Source organism: Salmo salar, chromosome 20 (genome assembly GCF_965601325.2).
Source record: "Salmo salar chromosome 20, fSalSal1, whole genome shotgun sequence".
Taxonomy (NCBI): domain Eukaryota; kingdom Metazoa; phylum Chordata; class Actinopteri; order Salmoniformes; family Salmonidae; genus Salmo; species Salmo salar.
In genome coordinates, this window is record NC_138310.1 from 51,169,413 (window position 1) to 51,185,430 (window position 16,018).

The following is a 16,018-nucleotide window of genomic DNA, read 5'->3' on the forward strand; positions in this document are numbered from 1 at the left end:
GTAAATAAAGCAAACTAAGCCATATGTCTCTCAGGATCAATGAGTGAATTCCTTTTTGTCCCAAAAATGTAGCATATTTCAAATTTTGGTGTACTGCCCTTTTCAATGACAGACATTTTTACCACAAATATGACACAATTAATTTTTACATAATTTGATTGTAATGTCATTCAGTTATGGTAAATCAGCTTTTTAGTGTTAATGTGGATGTGTATAAGGGATTTTTTTTCTTATTTTCATTTGACAGAATATGCTAATTAAACGTAGGTAAAATCGTAGCTAAAACCGTAGTTAAAATAAGTCTGTTTCTATTTTATTTTTTATTATCTGATAACATTATTTACGTCTAATGATGTTTTGAAAATAATGAAGCTGACCCAAGGTGGCAATTCACGTATATAAAAAAATGTTGGTCGTTTGAGGGTTAAGGTGACAATGTCTCCCAGTGTCTCAACCAATCACCTGGGTCCTCTCCTCCTCTCCTAATATTCCACCACAATTAATCCAGGTTGCCTCCCCCAAGGCGGCAGATATAAATAGGATTATTATTTAGAGGGCATGGTTTTGTGTCACTTCACGACACACATGCACTGTTGATGGAACAAGGCACAACACCTGTTCTATACTAATGCAACAGCAATCAATCCACTGTGCAAGATGTGGAGAAGGGGGTGGGGTGGGGGGTCATGAGTTATGACACCGATTATAATGATGGCTACACTCACACTTTGACTTGAGATGCAATAAAATAGCGACACCTCTTGCATGTGTATTGATGACTTCCTAGCATGTATTCAGGAGTGTCTCGTATTTCTAACCAAGAACACTGAGTACCTCATAGGGTGATGGTGAGAGGGGTGCAGGCAGGCAGACAGAATAGGTTTTGGTCTGGCTGGGGGAATCATCAGCTAATTGAGAGAGTTCATTATCTTTCATCGAAACACTCACTGGTCCTGCTATAATCTCATTAATCAATGCACCCCCACTTGTTGTGTTTTGTGTGTGTGTGTGTGCGTGCGTGTGCAGAGAGTCTGTGTTTGTTAGAAATAGTGTTTTCTAAGCACTGTTTTTCTCCTCGGCATGTTCCAAATCATAGAATTGCACCATTGGCACCGTCTGGGACCTGGTCTGTTGAACCCACCCAAGGGCGATGGAGCGAGAGCGCTTTACACGAGGAGGAAATACGATACTTTCCATTCTAACTGGGAGTAAGGTCATAGCGATGAAATCATACATAGAGCTGGGACGGACCTTTTGTGTTTTAAAGCAGGTTATAGCATTGTTTTCTCCCGCACAGCACTGCCTGACAGTGAGCCTGCCTGCACTGAGTATAAGAAGCAGTTGAACTGCCTGTGTTCTGCATTGACCCAGATTCCAAATAAAGCCAAGACTGACCTCATTTTGATTGGGGTAGGTCTACTTATAACCAGCCTCAATTAATAAGGGAATTGATAAGTAATATCAAACACAAACGGGTTCTGCTGCTGCACATGAACCCTGGTACGCACTACACAACACAAGTATACACACACAAATACACAGACAGACAGGTGGACATACATACACACTGTATATCCATGTAAACATCTCATAAACAGTAAACACACACCTTGCATACACAGTGGGTCACTTTTATACATGACAAATATGTTCTAATTGTCTCTGTTTTAAATACTTGTTTTATACAGATCTGACTGTATCATGGCGAGTCCCAGTCGCTCAGATGACAATCCTGAATGCAGCCCTTACTAATCAGGCATGATGACCGTGCACAGTTGCTCGGCTACTCCTGTCTAGGCAATCAGCACGCATTCTACATCGATCTCTGATAGGGAACATAAAACCACTCGCTCTAACCCGGTCAGATTTATTTCCTCGACGGTGTCAGAAAATCACCAAGGAAGGCTAGGGCAGAACATCCTTAGATTGAATTAGTACGTTTGGTGAGAAGAGGCTTTCGGCTGAACTGTTGGTTTTAAATATTTAGCTGATACGTCCCAGTGAGGACTGTGGATGGATTGATATAAATGAGCATGGACCTGACAGCGATGTGTTCCGCCCTGAGCAGATGTTAGGCATCAGGATTGTAGTTCCTGGTCTTTTGTTTTCTTTCCTCTTACACAACACAAACAGGGACAGATCCCAGCAGTTAAAGTTTCTGGAGGAACACAGTCATTTCCTCTTACTTGTCAGTGCATATGACTTGACGGTATACTTCAGGATTTTGGCAACGAGGCCCCTTTTCTACTTCCCCAGAGTCAGATAAACTTGTGGATACCATTTTTATGTCTATGCGCGCAGTTTTAAGAAAGTTGCTAACTAGTGCTAGCGCAATTGCTAACTAGCGTTAGTGCAATGAATGGAAGTCTATGGGTATCTGCTAGCACGCTAGTTAGCATTGGCTTGCGAATCTCTAACTTCCTTCTTACTGAACACAGAGACATAAAATGGTATTCACAAGTTTATCTGACTCTGGGGAAGTAGATAAAGGACCTCATTGCCAAAATCATAAAGTGTCCTTTTAAATGGAGGAAAATCAGTCTAGTGTGTGTGTGTGTGTGTGTGTGTGTGTGCGTGCGTGCGTGCGTGCGTGTTTATGTCTGTTTGTGTGTGCATGCATGTATGTGCACTCGGGGCTCCCGAGTGGCGCAGCAGTCTAAGGCACTGATTCCAGGCTGTATCACAACCAGGCCGTGATTGGGAGTCCCATAGTGCGGCGCACAATTGGTCCAGCGTCGTCCCGGTTAGGGTTTGGCCGGGGTAGGCCGTCATTGTAAATAAGAATTTGTTCTTAACTGCCTAGTTAAATAAAGGTAAAATAAAATAAAAAACATTTAGCTTCCAAATCACCACTCCCTATGTGTTCTACTGGGAAAACATCAAAGTGAGCCAGCTAGGTCAGAATACATCCCGCATGTCTTACTCCTAGTATGCTTGGCATTGGATCAGTGTCATTTGTTCAAGAGTGTGCGTGCGTGTGTGTCATTATGTGTGTATGTAAGGGGTAGCTACAATAAATAATGAATAGGCATCTGACATAATAAACTAGTTGGTAAACACAGCAATCTGTTGCTAGGGGCTCCCAGGAGTCCTGGAGCCCAGAATAGGCTCCATCAGCCTGGACGGTTCAAATCTGGGGATCTGGTGTCGGGGGCTGGGGCTGGGTGGGCCTCTGGGCTAGGCTAAAGCATTGGGGTGTTATAAAAATGCAGTTCACTTAAGCTGGGTGAGTTTGTGTGGGGGAGCAGGGCTTAGTCTCACCCTCCACTCCTTTTGTTCAAGTTAAATCTCCACACCAGTTAGTGGACAACCACCTGTCTTGGTTCTATATGGGGCTACTCTGAGTCATGAAACCTAGAACATGAATAAGACAAAATAAAAAGTATTTCACATCTGTAGCCATTCTGTCGTCTCAGGGTGTTTTCAAGGTCACCAGTGAATCTGTATGAACCTCTTGGTGGCTGTCCTCTGTTTCTTATGTAGCCAGAAGCATAATGTGTTTCGGTTGGGTCTAACCAATGTATAATCTTTTCAAAATGTCCCCCCTTCTAGTGTCCACATTTGAGCCTTTCCGGACACGGCTATCTGAACTATGCTAATGCCCATGCTGAGCGGCACTCCATCTCCAGTGTGTTTGAGTGTGTGAAAGGCGCCATGCATTGTTCGTCAAGCACGGCTGTTTCGAGAGGGGGCTAGATCTTCCCCTCTGCATCGCTCTTTTCATCGCTCTCATCCATATTCATCGTGAGGCCTCTCCTCCACTCGGCAGCGGGCTGGAGGAGACTGGCGACTTCAGAGTCCAATTGTAAGCCACCATTTTTGAGAGCATCACCCGCCCCAACCGAAACCCCGCCCTATACAATGGGATTTTTTTTTTTTTTTGACGCAGTGCTTTAAAAAAAGAACAGATGATGAAGAAGAAGAAGCAGCGCCCCCTTCATGTTCATGGTAATGGATGGGGATCGATGGGCAGACACGGCTGCATGCGGTTGCTGGGGGTAGGTAGTGAATGGCAGCTGGTGATTGATGAGGTGGGTGGGTAGGTGGAGAAGAGGGAGCAGTCGTGATGGGCTGAAGGAGAACCGTGATTAGCATGGATGGAGAGAAAGAGAGCGCCGTGCTGCCTAGAAACGCTCAGTTGAAAAACAGCCATGCCACAGAGAAGTGTTTCGGTTACAACAGCCCAAGCTGACACACACTGGGTGGCTATGAGATAGGCAGGCGATAGGCTGGGACAACGCTTATATTTGCCCTTTGTTCATAGTGCTCCTTCACCATCATTGACAAATCAATTTGCAAATGTTTATGCAAAGCCTCTATAAAAACCAGCTCTTCTCTCTTTCGGGCTTTTTCTCTCTGTGAAAGTGTGACGCATTCTCCTCAGCACCAATGGATAGATCCGGGGGAAGGTAAGTCAGCTCCGCTCCGGAGAGGAAAGCAACACAAAACACTAGAGATGCGATCGCTAACATCAAAGGCCCTGTCCTATAGACCGATGGCTCAGTGCTCTGTATGGTATCTGCCAGGGGGGGGGGGGGGGTGGAGAATAACTACTCGTCTGGGTCCTCATCGTCCTCGCACCCCCTCTCTGTTCCCTCTCCACCCTCCCCGGACTTATTCAGTCTCCTCACGTCATTTGGCAAGGGCATTACTGTCCACTAAAGCCACTTTGGTGCCAGTCCATCCATTTACAAAATGACTTCAACATATTTTATTATAGTGGACAGAGGGGAATATAATGTTTTAATTTATAAGAGGGGGAGTTGGGCTGAAGACCTATCTGAATATGCGTCCCATGGGTATGCAGTGGGAGCAAGTTAAGCATGTGGATAGTAAAATAAATCAAACCAAGGGAGTCAGTGATTTTTTTTCTTCCCCTGATAAGAATGTCACCTTATGTAACATATAATCATGATTTAGAGCCTCTAAAGGTTACAGCACAATGCACTCTCATCCCATCTCTTCTGCAGTACGAGCGAGACAGAGATGAACATTCAGAAGAGTCGGCAATATTTAGAGAACACAACATTCATTGAGGTTTAAATATGTCTAATCCACTTGATCATCATTCCCAATCAATCCCCCCCCCCCGTTAGCAATGTCATGCAAAAGGAATGAAGGTGATCATGTCAATTACGAAATTATAAACAAACAATTTCATATACACAACATATCCAATAGATGTGCAAATATGATAACCTTTTTCAATTCCACAAATATGAATAGCATGGCAAAATAAGCATGGCAGTTTAACATGAAAATGGATGCTATGGACTTAGCTATATAAAACGTAAACATATGCCTACATTTTCTGCAGATGATATGCTTATAATCAAAGCTTCCATGATAGTCCATATACATAAGATGCTTATGAATTGAGATACATTTCATCAGTTTAGCTCAATTAAAGATGTAGGCCAAATATATTAAATCAGATTTAGAGATTTTCCAAAATAGTTTCAGAAAAGATTGGGTTATTTTAGTCTGCAGACTATTTTTGCCTTTCTTTAGGAACTATTCATATCACTGTCAAACTGCTTTAACAATATTGTAATTTAGTAAGCGAATAGCAAAGGAAAGTAGAATAACAACAAAATCAAATGGTCTCTCTTACCATGTGCCTCAGAGTGTGATTCCTGGTGAGGGAATACAATGCCTTCAGTTTCAAAAAGGGGCTGCAGGAAGGCCACTATACAGGAAGAGGAAGCACATTGTGTGTGTGTGGCAAAACTAATGTTATCACAAATAATTATGAGGTACTGCGCTCCCCTGTAACTGGCTTCAATGTCCTGAAGTCTACAACTGGTTATGTTTAACCACAAACAACCTGCACATGAGGCCTGTTGATTTAGGTATTGGGCTCCAACATGGACAGACCTCTAGCTATCCTACATACAGTACAAATGGTTGCTCTGCTATTGACACATTCAATTACTCTTGAGGATTATGATCATGAGGGTATTGTTTAGAATGGTCTCAATGGATTTTTAGCGAACAAGTTCTGAATGTTTGTGTGTAATGCAAATAGTAAAACATCAAGCTATTGAAGTGGTTGCTGCTATAATGCTTTACTACTTGTTGTAAGCATGTCTGAGCATTTATAACGTGTTCTTATAAAGCGTGTATCTTTCCAGGACCTTGCTCTTTATATCACTTCTGAGAAAGTAATTCCAATGTTTAAACAAAAACAAACTGTCATTTTGCTACGTGCAATCTCATTGAGTTGATGCATGTGTGTAAGTGTTTTGACTGGGCGTCTGTTGACTACAATACTCCATGGGAAAGTGTGGTAGTTACTGCACTCTAGCTGTTCTCATAATCACAGACATTTAATTTGGCCAAATGGATGAGATGTGTGTGTAGGTAATGTCTCCCAAGAGTGCTGCATGGTTTTTAGATATGTGCAGCTGAGTATCGATTCCTTTTAACAAAGCTGTCTCACTTCAATTCTTTGGCAGCTTTTAATCTTCGTAATGCATTGTGGGAAATTACTTTTTGGGTCACTATATAGCTATTTCTGTGATGTAAACAATATCATGATATTGTTATGTGTGCGGTAGGTAGGCGCACCACACTAAAATTAATATTCTAAAATATATTTTGTTTACCTTCAAAAATGTTTTGTAAGCCTATCAAAAGTCCACGAAGTCAGGATAAGTAAATATTAATGGTATAGTAATAATGACTAGAAGGTTGGAAATGCTTGGCGCATAACAGCATGCTATGCTGATTACCTACGGTGACATCCATGTTTGATCCAACCAGTGAATAGAATCATGATTAGAATGTATTCATTGCCAATGTAGACTTTCTTTAATGAGAGGTGCAATATTTGGACTGCTACAATGATAATGATGAAGTATAAGCAGTGACTGCATAATAGCGGATGACAATGTTGCACTGAAATGGCGACATATACTGTAGACTCTTGTATTTGGGTTTATTACTAACGGTGTCTATATGCATGTTATTGTCTTCTTGAGTAATTGTACGCAAAGAGACTAGAGTACCCTTGCCTATGTGCCAGAGTATTGATAATCACACGATTACCCTTCACAAAGCAAGGGATGTGAGCGCGGTCAACAATGGAATGTTTTTTTCAGTTGTTTGTAGTTTGGAGACTGTTTTGTTATTTTGGACGTCCGCAATTTATTGTGCCCAAAACTAAAAATGGGTCAAATAAAATATGAATGAAATAACCCTTTTAGGTTCTAGATAGATTTTTTTTTAAAGTGCTAAGAGCATGAGATCTGAGGGTTCCCTCCAAATCAGCACCTTCTCACTCACCCCCTTCATTGTCTTCATTCCATCAACACAAAGGATTTTCCTTAATTTGTAAACAGATGCAATTGAAAAAAGACTATAACAAGTGGCAAAATATTGGACATTTTGCTTTATACATCACTAAATAACACTAGTTTCAGTGGTGTCGAGGAATGCTACATCAGGATGATAATCAACCTGCCATTCTTTCCCTTTCTCGGTGCTACCTCAGTGTGGGCATAATGATAAACTGGATTCACACATTCGAGATAATCCCCGCATCCCCATCTTTTACTTACCTCCCGTGTTTGTGCGTTTAGTGCTGCTTGCCTCAGTTGGGGTCTCTAGCGGTCTTTTACGCGAATCTGGGGGATCCGACTCCATGTGCGGCTGTTGATTGTGATGGTGAGGATTCAAGAAAATCCCGTTTTGCTGTACTGCCCCGCCGGCCATCATTTTTAAAGTAGGTTGGGTGAAACTGCGTTTATCCCTTTATGCAACGTAACCAATTGAAAAAAAAATGTCTTTGAATAGACGAAGCGATTTGAGAAATCGAAAATGCCTATATTCTTGAGAATGAAATATCTTGCGCGTTATCCTCGCCCTTTCAGAGAACACCGAGATGCTACGACGAGTATGGGCTATGTGTTCTAACCGAGGAAGACGATGCTTGCGCTGCGTATGGAACGTAACCTCAACAAAAATCCAATGAACCGACAAATTATGTCCCGCTCCAGATACTATCAGCGTGTTGTAGAAAGTAGGCTAATTTAATCTTCCATTAATTTCTTCATATGTGTGTTATTTCATTCCACTGCAATAAAGCGCGTATTCCTATCAAGCAATGCAGAACGACCTCCTCCTCGCTGTATTGCAGCTAGGCAATGGTCAACAGAATAAAAGGTCAAAACAAAAATATACAGACGACAAAGAGGTTAAATAAATAAAGGGAAAGGAAAGGTGTTGAAATACAAATATGGTGTTCTATCCGGTCCTCCGTTCGTGCATGAAGACACCCTGCAGTTCGATGTTAGAGGGCAAGAGGTGGGTTTTCAGGAGGGTCCAAAGGGGAGAGAATGCCGAGAATGGATACAAAGCTAGAGTGAGATGCGATTTGTTTGTAGTCTCTCAGGAAAGATGCTGCAATCTTGCGTTTAGAGCATCCCTTCGCTTACTGACTGTAGGAGCGCAGGGTATCGGGTGACGTCACGAGGATCAGAATAAATCCCTGTCAAATGTTGAGAAAACGAGCCGCCCCTCTCGAAACACGATTGGATGAACTGATTTTCTCTGGCAAACGAGTATAAAACGAATGTCACATGATAAAGAAAGAGGAGGTGTCGGGGACAACTAGGTCATGGCTAGAAAGAATATAGCTTTTGTCAAATTAACGTCGAAAGTTTATACTTTCTTTGCTTTTTAGCTAACCCTAACCATTTTCCTAAACGTAACCTAAGTGTCCTAACCTGCTACGCTAAATCTCCTAACCTGCTGCGTTAATTATCCTAATTTGCTACGAAAAGGTAAATCTGACAAAAGCTGTATCCCATCTAGTAAAAATCGGACAACTAACCGAGGGTCGCGATGCACAGGAAGATGTAAAACTAGGCTGACTTGAAGCCGTAACTTCTAACGGCGCTCAACTGTGCCTCGTTCACTGAAATAAAAAACAGCCACGATGAAGTGGCTTAGTCATAAAATAATATTATTATTCTTATTATTACCTATTGGGGTAGGCCTAATTATTATCTTATTGTTCGAGTGTAGGCCTACAGCCTATACTTTCCATAACATCGTTGACTAAATAGTTAAACATAATTACACCCCTTCAATCAAACAGATTCTAAAATAAACCCCTTTCAGAAACTGCTATACCTATAGGAAATGAAACTTGGAAGTCTACCTGTGTGGACTCCAGCCATCTCCGTGTGGAAGAAACCAAATGGAGGGATCCTCCGTGCGCGCGAACTCTCCGAGCCGGTCTTTACTGCCTCTCTCACACACAAACACACTCGCCGGCACACACCCTCTCTCCCTGTCCAGTCCAAGACAGATGCTGAGCGCCCCTCGTGCTCCTCTAGATTCTCGTCAAGGTGACATTGCGTCGACCGTGGCCTACACACAAGCAGGGATCTCAACACGATTTCACATGGCTGTGAAATTCTAAGCGGTGAGACATCTCGGTTTTCTCCGAGAATACGCCGCTTGATGTGTGGAAATACGTGACAAATCCAAGGCAGATGTATGACACTTTATTGGACCGTCGGAGTTCGGATAAGAAACAATTGCGCAGCATCCCACTTTCTTTCAGCCCATGGTGTGGACCTATAATGTCTAGCTATCTTTTTAGTGGTTGCCTGCTACAGTATTATGGAAAATGTGAAGTAGCTGAGCCCATAAGCTATTTTTACAATGAGGAATACTAAGAACATTCTTTGGGTTTTATAAAGCAGAATGTATAGCAGCTAACAGATGTAGCGTAGACTATTATGAAGCTTATCTGGGTGTACATTTCCTAGATTGCCTAATAGAAAATGTAGGATACTATTTGTACCTGTTGATAGAAAGGCTGATTATTCAGGCGATGCACTGTACAACATATGATATACATGTATGATATGATATATGACAAGGTTTCTATTGGTTCCTCATCTCAGGGGCGGACTGGGACCATAAATCGGCTCTGGCATTTCGACACACTGGACAATTCCCCGCCCCCCCTTGAAGCCCACAAACCTGCCCATTTTTGTCGCCCCCACACCTTTTTATTTTTTTTATTTTTTATTTCACCTTTATTTAACCAGGTAGGCTAGTTGAGAACAAGTTCTCATTTGCAACTGCGACCTGGCCAAGATAAAGCAAAGCAGTTCGACACATACAACAACACAGAGTTACACATGGAATAAACAAACATACAATCAATAATACAGTAGAAAATCTACATACAGCATGTGCAAATGAGGTAGGAAAAGAGAGGTAAGGCAATAAATAGGCCATGGTGGCGAAGTAATTACAATATAGCAATTAAACATTGGAATGGTAGAATGTGCAGAAGATGAATGTGCAAGTAGAGATACTGGGGTGCAAAGGAGCAAGATAAAAATAAATACAGTATGGGGATGAGGTATATTTGATGGGTTATTTACAGATGAGCTATGTACAGGTGCAGTGATCTGTGAGCTGTTCTGACAGCTGGTATTTAAAGCTACACCTGCCTATTTTATTCCTTGAGACGTCCATTATTAGCCAGATATTTATAATTTTGGGCAAAAAACCCCAAGTAAGACAGGTCCACTAGGCTAAAAATCTATTGTCTGTCATTTGGAGTACCTTGCCATTCTCTGTGACAATAGGGCAGCTCTTATAGGGGTCCAGGCCAGGGAGACCCACTTTTAGAATGGTCTCTTCCAGATGTGGCGGGGCGGCATTTGCCCAAAATGCCAGATGGCCTGGCAACTAGACCCAATGCCACCATTAAAATAACTGGTAACTGCAGTGCATTCAGAGTGATATGGTACCTATTATGTGTAGGTAAGCCACCAATCTCTGTATTTTCCCATCAAAGCATTGTATTAATTTGGTCATTTTGGACAGATGGCTTGGGGTAAACCCCTCCATTCCAGCAATATGGATTTATGAGCTTTCACATAAACCCATGCGGCTCTCCTTCTGTGCTAGAAGTAAAAGGCTAAAGCCTGTGTGATGTAGACCAGCAGCGGATGATTCTCCATGCATAACCCCCATCCCATTGTTTGGAGGGGGTCCCCATCTGCCCCCTCCTACATGGTGTTGGGACTATTGTTCCCTCCTGACCTTCTGCCTGAAAGGAGCCGGTCAAATAGCCACATCTGGTGTGATCATCCTTATGTTATTTAAGTTATTAAAGTCCCCATTATGTATTATTATTATTTATTATCATCATTATTATTATTAATAATAATATTATTATTCAACTACATGAAAATTAGGTCAAAGTTGTATGCACGTTTTATTATTAAATTGTATTGGTATTTACTGTTATGATGTTTTGTAGATATAATATTTCATATTTTTCCTGGGTCCTTGATCCAAAAATAACTGCCTTTGAATCCACAAACCCTCGTCATTATGCATTATAGGCCTATCCGCATGGTGATTGGTGAAAATAAAAGTAGGCTATGATACAGGTGGAATTAGGATTATTATGCAATGTCGCCACCTAGTGGTAAAACTGAGGAAACAGCTAAACTACTCTAGATACAATATGTAGCGGCATCCAGCTGCAGCCCCGGAGACAGTTAATGTCAAGGCAGTCCCTGACAAACATGGTCCCTAATGTTAAACCTTTTAGGCTACTAAAACTACTGCTACCGTTTTGTAAGATCTATTCAAAGTACAGGTTCTAGGGCCCTTGACTAATGTTAAACCTTTTAGGCTACTAAAACTACTTCTAGTGTTTTGTAAGATCTATTCAAAGGTTCTGGGCCCATTTATAGGGAAACATTCAGATATTTAAAAAAAAGGTTAGAGGTTTAGGTTTGCTTGTTTGAACCAGGTTAAGGCTACAGTAAAACACATTGACACAAGTACACACATATCTCAGTTCCTTTCAATGGGTGGCTCTATCACTTTCTAAAATGCTACAGTGCTCACAGACTACTACTCTTGGACACCCAGAACTTGATTAAGATAATTGATTAAGTTCTAGGGGAGATATGTTAGAAAATGTACTAACAAGAATAGCAAAGTCTCCTTCTCTCAACAGAAACTCTCAGCCAGTATCTGAAAAGTCTATGAGACAAATGTCCCCTCCCCTTCCGAAATTCCAAAAATGCTAGAGCTTGCAAAATCATTTTTTGTCCAAATGATCATACCTCCTGACAGCATGGTCCCCAAAATGGTTGTCTTCACACAAACAGAGTACACAGCATTGACGCCACACAATCTCTACACTGGACCTTCAGGTACAAAAGTACTCACGACTCACATGAAGAGATCTAATGGGTGCTTTTATGGTTAGTTCTATCTGGAATCCTTGGGATGTCCCTATCCTAACCATAACCTTAAGCAGTGGTGACCCGTCATTCAGGGCAGGTGGGGCAGAGCCTGCCCTAATCCTGTTTTAGAGAAATGACATCATTGAATATTGTAAGAGCTTTCATTGTCTGCTTATATGCCCCCTTTATTTATCATAGGATTCTGACTTGGTGTAAAGGAGAATACTGTAAGAATGTCCCATGTTCTGAATTCTGTCGCTGTACATTTCAAAAGTGCCGAACAAATAGTTATATTGACTACTTCTGTCTTGGCTCGCTCATTGTCGTAATTGAAATTACTGATTGCCTCTTATCCGCTCATCGTTCCCTCATGCCATAGTTTGTACATCTCAGTTGTCAGTAGAAACCACATTTGGTTAAGCAAGTCAGCAATATCAGCTATGTTTTTTTTTCAAAGGCAGTAAATGAGGCTGAATGAATGAGTCTCCACTGATAGCCAGGTGTAGCGGTGGTAAGGATTCACTCCATGGTGCTGAAAAGAAAGCTCTGCTGTTGGAACATCTTTATGTAGGCCCTACCAGTTTGTGTGTACCGTTTATCACCGTTATAATGCAATTCATGTATTGTTTATTGTTGTGTTGTGTATTGGCTTTACTGGCATGCATCTAAAACATTTTTTGGGGAGTTTGCCCCATCAAGATTTACATGCTAAAATTGCCACTGACCTTAACCATAACCCTTACCTAACCCTAACCTTAACCCTTACCTTAAAGGTGCAATATACAGAAATCACCCCTCCATTTCCTCGATGCTCAAATTCAAATAGTTAGCCTTATTTCAGTTTATGTGACCAAACAAGCAGGTTTGCGTAGATAATCATTGTAACATCTAAACTTCTGTGAAATATATTTTCCATAACCAAAAATATTGTAATTTCAGCTGTTTGAAGCTGGTGTAGAAAAATCTAAAGTAAAAGATGCAATAACTAAACTTAAAAAAAGGAAGCATAAAATAGCACACATAGAACAGATCTACCGCTTGTTAAACTTGCTTTCTATGAGAATGACAAATCTATAACTCACATTTCTATGTGAATTTGGTCGAGTTGCCCAAAAAGTTGAATATTTCAGCTTTAAAGTCATGGTGCAGTCAAAAACGTGATTTTTTCCTGTGTTTTATATATACCACTATGAGGTTGGAATAATACTGTGAAATTGTGAAAATGACGATCAAGTCAGATCTTATTAGTCACATGCGCCAAATACAAAAGGTGTAGATCTTACAGTAAAATGCTTACTTACGGGCCCCTAACCAACAATGCAGTTAAAAAAAAAGGGATAAAAATAAGAAATAAAAGTAACAAGTAATTAAAGAGCAGCAGTAAAATAACAATAGTGAGACTATATATAGGGGGTACCGGTACAGAGTCAATGTGTGGGGGCACCGGTTAGTTGGGGTAATATGTACATGAAGGTAGCGTTATTAAAGTGACTATGTATAGAGAATAACAACAGAAAGTAGCACCGGTATAAAGGGGGGGGGGGGGGGGGGATGCAAATAGTCTGAGTAGCCATTTGATTAGGTGTTCAGGAGTCTTATGGCTTGGGGGTAGAAGCTGATTAGAAGCCTCTTAGACCTAGACTTGGTGCTCCGATACTGCTTGCCGTGCGGTAGCAGAGAGAACAGTCTATGACTAGGGTGGCTGGAGTCTTTGACAATTTTTAGGGCCTTCCTCTGACACCGCCTGGTATAGAGGTCCTGGATGGCAGGAAGCTTGGCCCCAGTGATGTACTGAGTCATTCGCACTACCCTCTGTAGTGCCTTGCGGTCGGAGGCCGAGCAGCTGCCATACCAGGCAGTGGTGCAACCAATCAGGATGCTGTCGATGGTGCAGCTGTAGAACCTTTTGAGGATCTGAGAACCCATGCCAAATCTTTGATAATGCCCTTTTAGTGTACGAGCTGTTTGAAAAGGCCGCCTGAAATTTCTGCCTGTTTTGGTGGGGTGGAGTTTTGGCCTGCCTGGTGACATCACCAGTCAGTAAATTAGCTAATAGACCAATAAGAAAGAGAGTTCGATACCTCTATGCCAATAATAGCTAGTTTTCAGTTTTCCCCTCCCGACTTAGACCACTCCCATGCAGTCCTAGAAAATTATTTATTGAGAAATTTCTCTTTGCTATTAAAGAAGCAATTTTTGTTTATTTTTGACCATTTTAATAAAACACTATCATAGTAAGGTACTTAATTGTTACCCAGAAATGATATGTTATTGATATAAAAACAGCTGCATTGGACCGTTAACCGTTTTAAATTTCAACTTCAATGGGGTGATGATCAGAGTTGGGACATCCCAAGGATTCCACTTAGACTTTTCCATGCTTTTATACTTTCTGCATGGCCCCCACTAATTAAGGTCCCCTGAGAACACTGACCAAAACATTGGTTATGCCACAGTTGTATTACCACAGAAGCATTAGACTATTATTTAGTGTGTGATTTCATTTAATAGTTTTGACAAATTTGAGGGATATTTAGAAACGACTTCTCCCTGGATTTATTGTGTGGCAACAGCTGCGTTGGTAAAGATGATGATGATGATGATGATGATGCTGACTATCCGGTAGAAGCTGGATAATGCAGAAAGGTGCACATCGTTGTACACTAGGTGGCGCTCTTGTGTCTTTTACTTTATCAATGCAGAATTATGCAACCATAGTCTCTGTCTTGGTGTCTGGACGCCTTGCATTCGCAGGCCCATCACTGGGCCACATCCTCATCGGCATCTTCATTGCCATACAATAATCACAGATCAACAGGGCTGAAGTTCCCAAGTGAAACCCGTTCTGACACATTGTTTTTGGGGCAGAATTCCTGCTGATTTTACTGTGGTGAGTTTTTTTATACTATCCTTGGGTATCAATTATGATTTTACTAGAACAGGGGTAAAAAAAAAAAGAATTCTGCTCAAGACCCAAATGAGAAATTGACCAATGTTTCCGTGACTCAAATCGCACTCCATCTACCCAAATTAAGAAGAATAATTGTGATTATGGATGTATTCTCATAACTCACAGCCCACCTCTCACATGCCCTGGGCCCACTTTGGTTCCCAATCCATAGTTTACAAAAACAAGTACTAGACAATCAAACACGTAATTAAGGCAAACAAAAACAAACAATTACCCACAGATCTGTTCATAGATTGAAGCTCTTAAACAATATTTTGTTTGTAGACAATGACATTTGATTAAGTTTGTGCTGTACACTCAAATATGTGCAGAGTATTTTGGTTGTTTGTTTTTAGACGATTATGTTCACTGATACCCCATCTCTGCAGTCGCCAGCCAATCACAGTCATGACCAATGGTACTACATGTTCTCAGTTCTCTCCAACACTGTTCTTTCCTTCCTGAAGTCCCCCATTACTGCAAGACCCATCAATCACACCAATTTAATCAAGATGAAAGAAAGATGATTTAATCATCACCATGCAATTGCATTGTACAATCACCATTGTATTTCAAAATGTGAGAAGACAGCTTTATGCATGTTTCTCAATACATTGTCAATTTGTAATGTACAGTACTTAAAGAGCCAATTGGCACATGTGTTATTCTGTTGATCATTCGAAAAACGAGATTTCAGTCTTTTTTTAATAATTGTTTTATTTATTTAACCTTTATTTAGCTTGGACTCTTGGAGGTGTTTCCTGACTGATTCCACATTTGGTTAATGATGTTTGTTCCCCATGAGACACTGTAGCCTATTTCACTTCCT

At 41.2% G+C, this 16,018-nt stretch overlaps 1 protein-coding gene across 3 annotated transcripts in view; it reads right to left on the minus strand.

Moving 5' to 3' along the window:
- The window catches only part of LOC106580748 (RNA-binding protein Nova-1), a 55,805-nt gene extending 46,507 nt beyond the window's left edge, over positions 1-9,298 (minus strand). The window contains exons 1-2 of one of the 3 annotated variants that reach the window (XM_014162112.3): positions 7,563-8,591; positions 5,615-5,689 (exon numbers count right to left, since the gene is read on the minus strand). In XM_014162112.3, coding sequence (XP_014017587.1) covers positions 5,615-5,689; positions 7,563-7,719 — 232 coding nt within the window. In that variant the 5' untranslated portion in view covers positions 7,720-8,591. Of the gene's footprint in view, positions 1-5,614; positions 5,690-7,562; positions 8,593-9,166 lie in introns of those variants that run through there. The other 2 variants (XM_014162114.3, XM_014162113.3) reach the window with 2 other exon arrangements.
- Between the last annotated feature and the right edge of the window lie 6,720 nt (positions 9,299-16,018).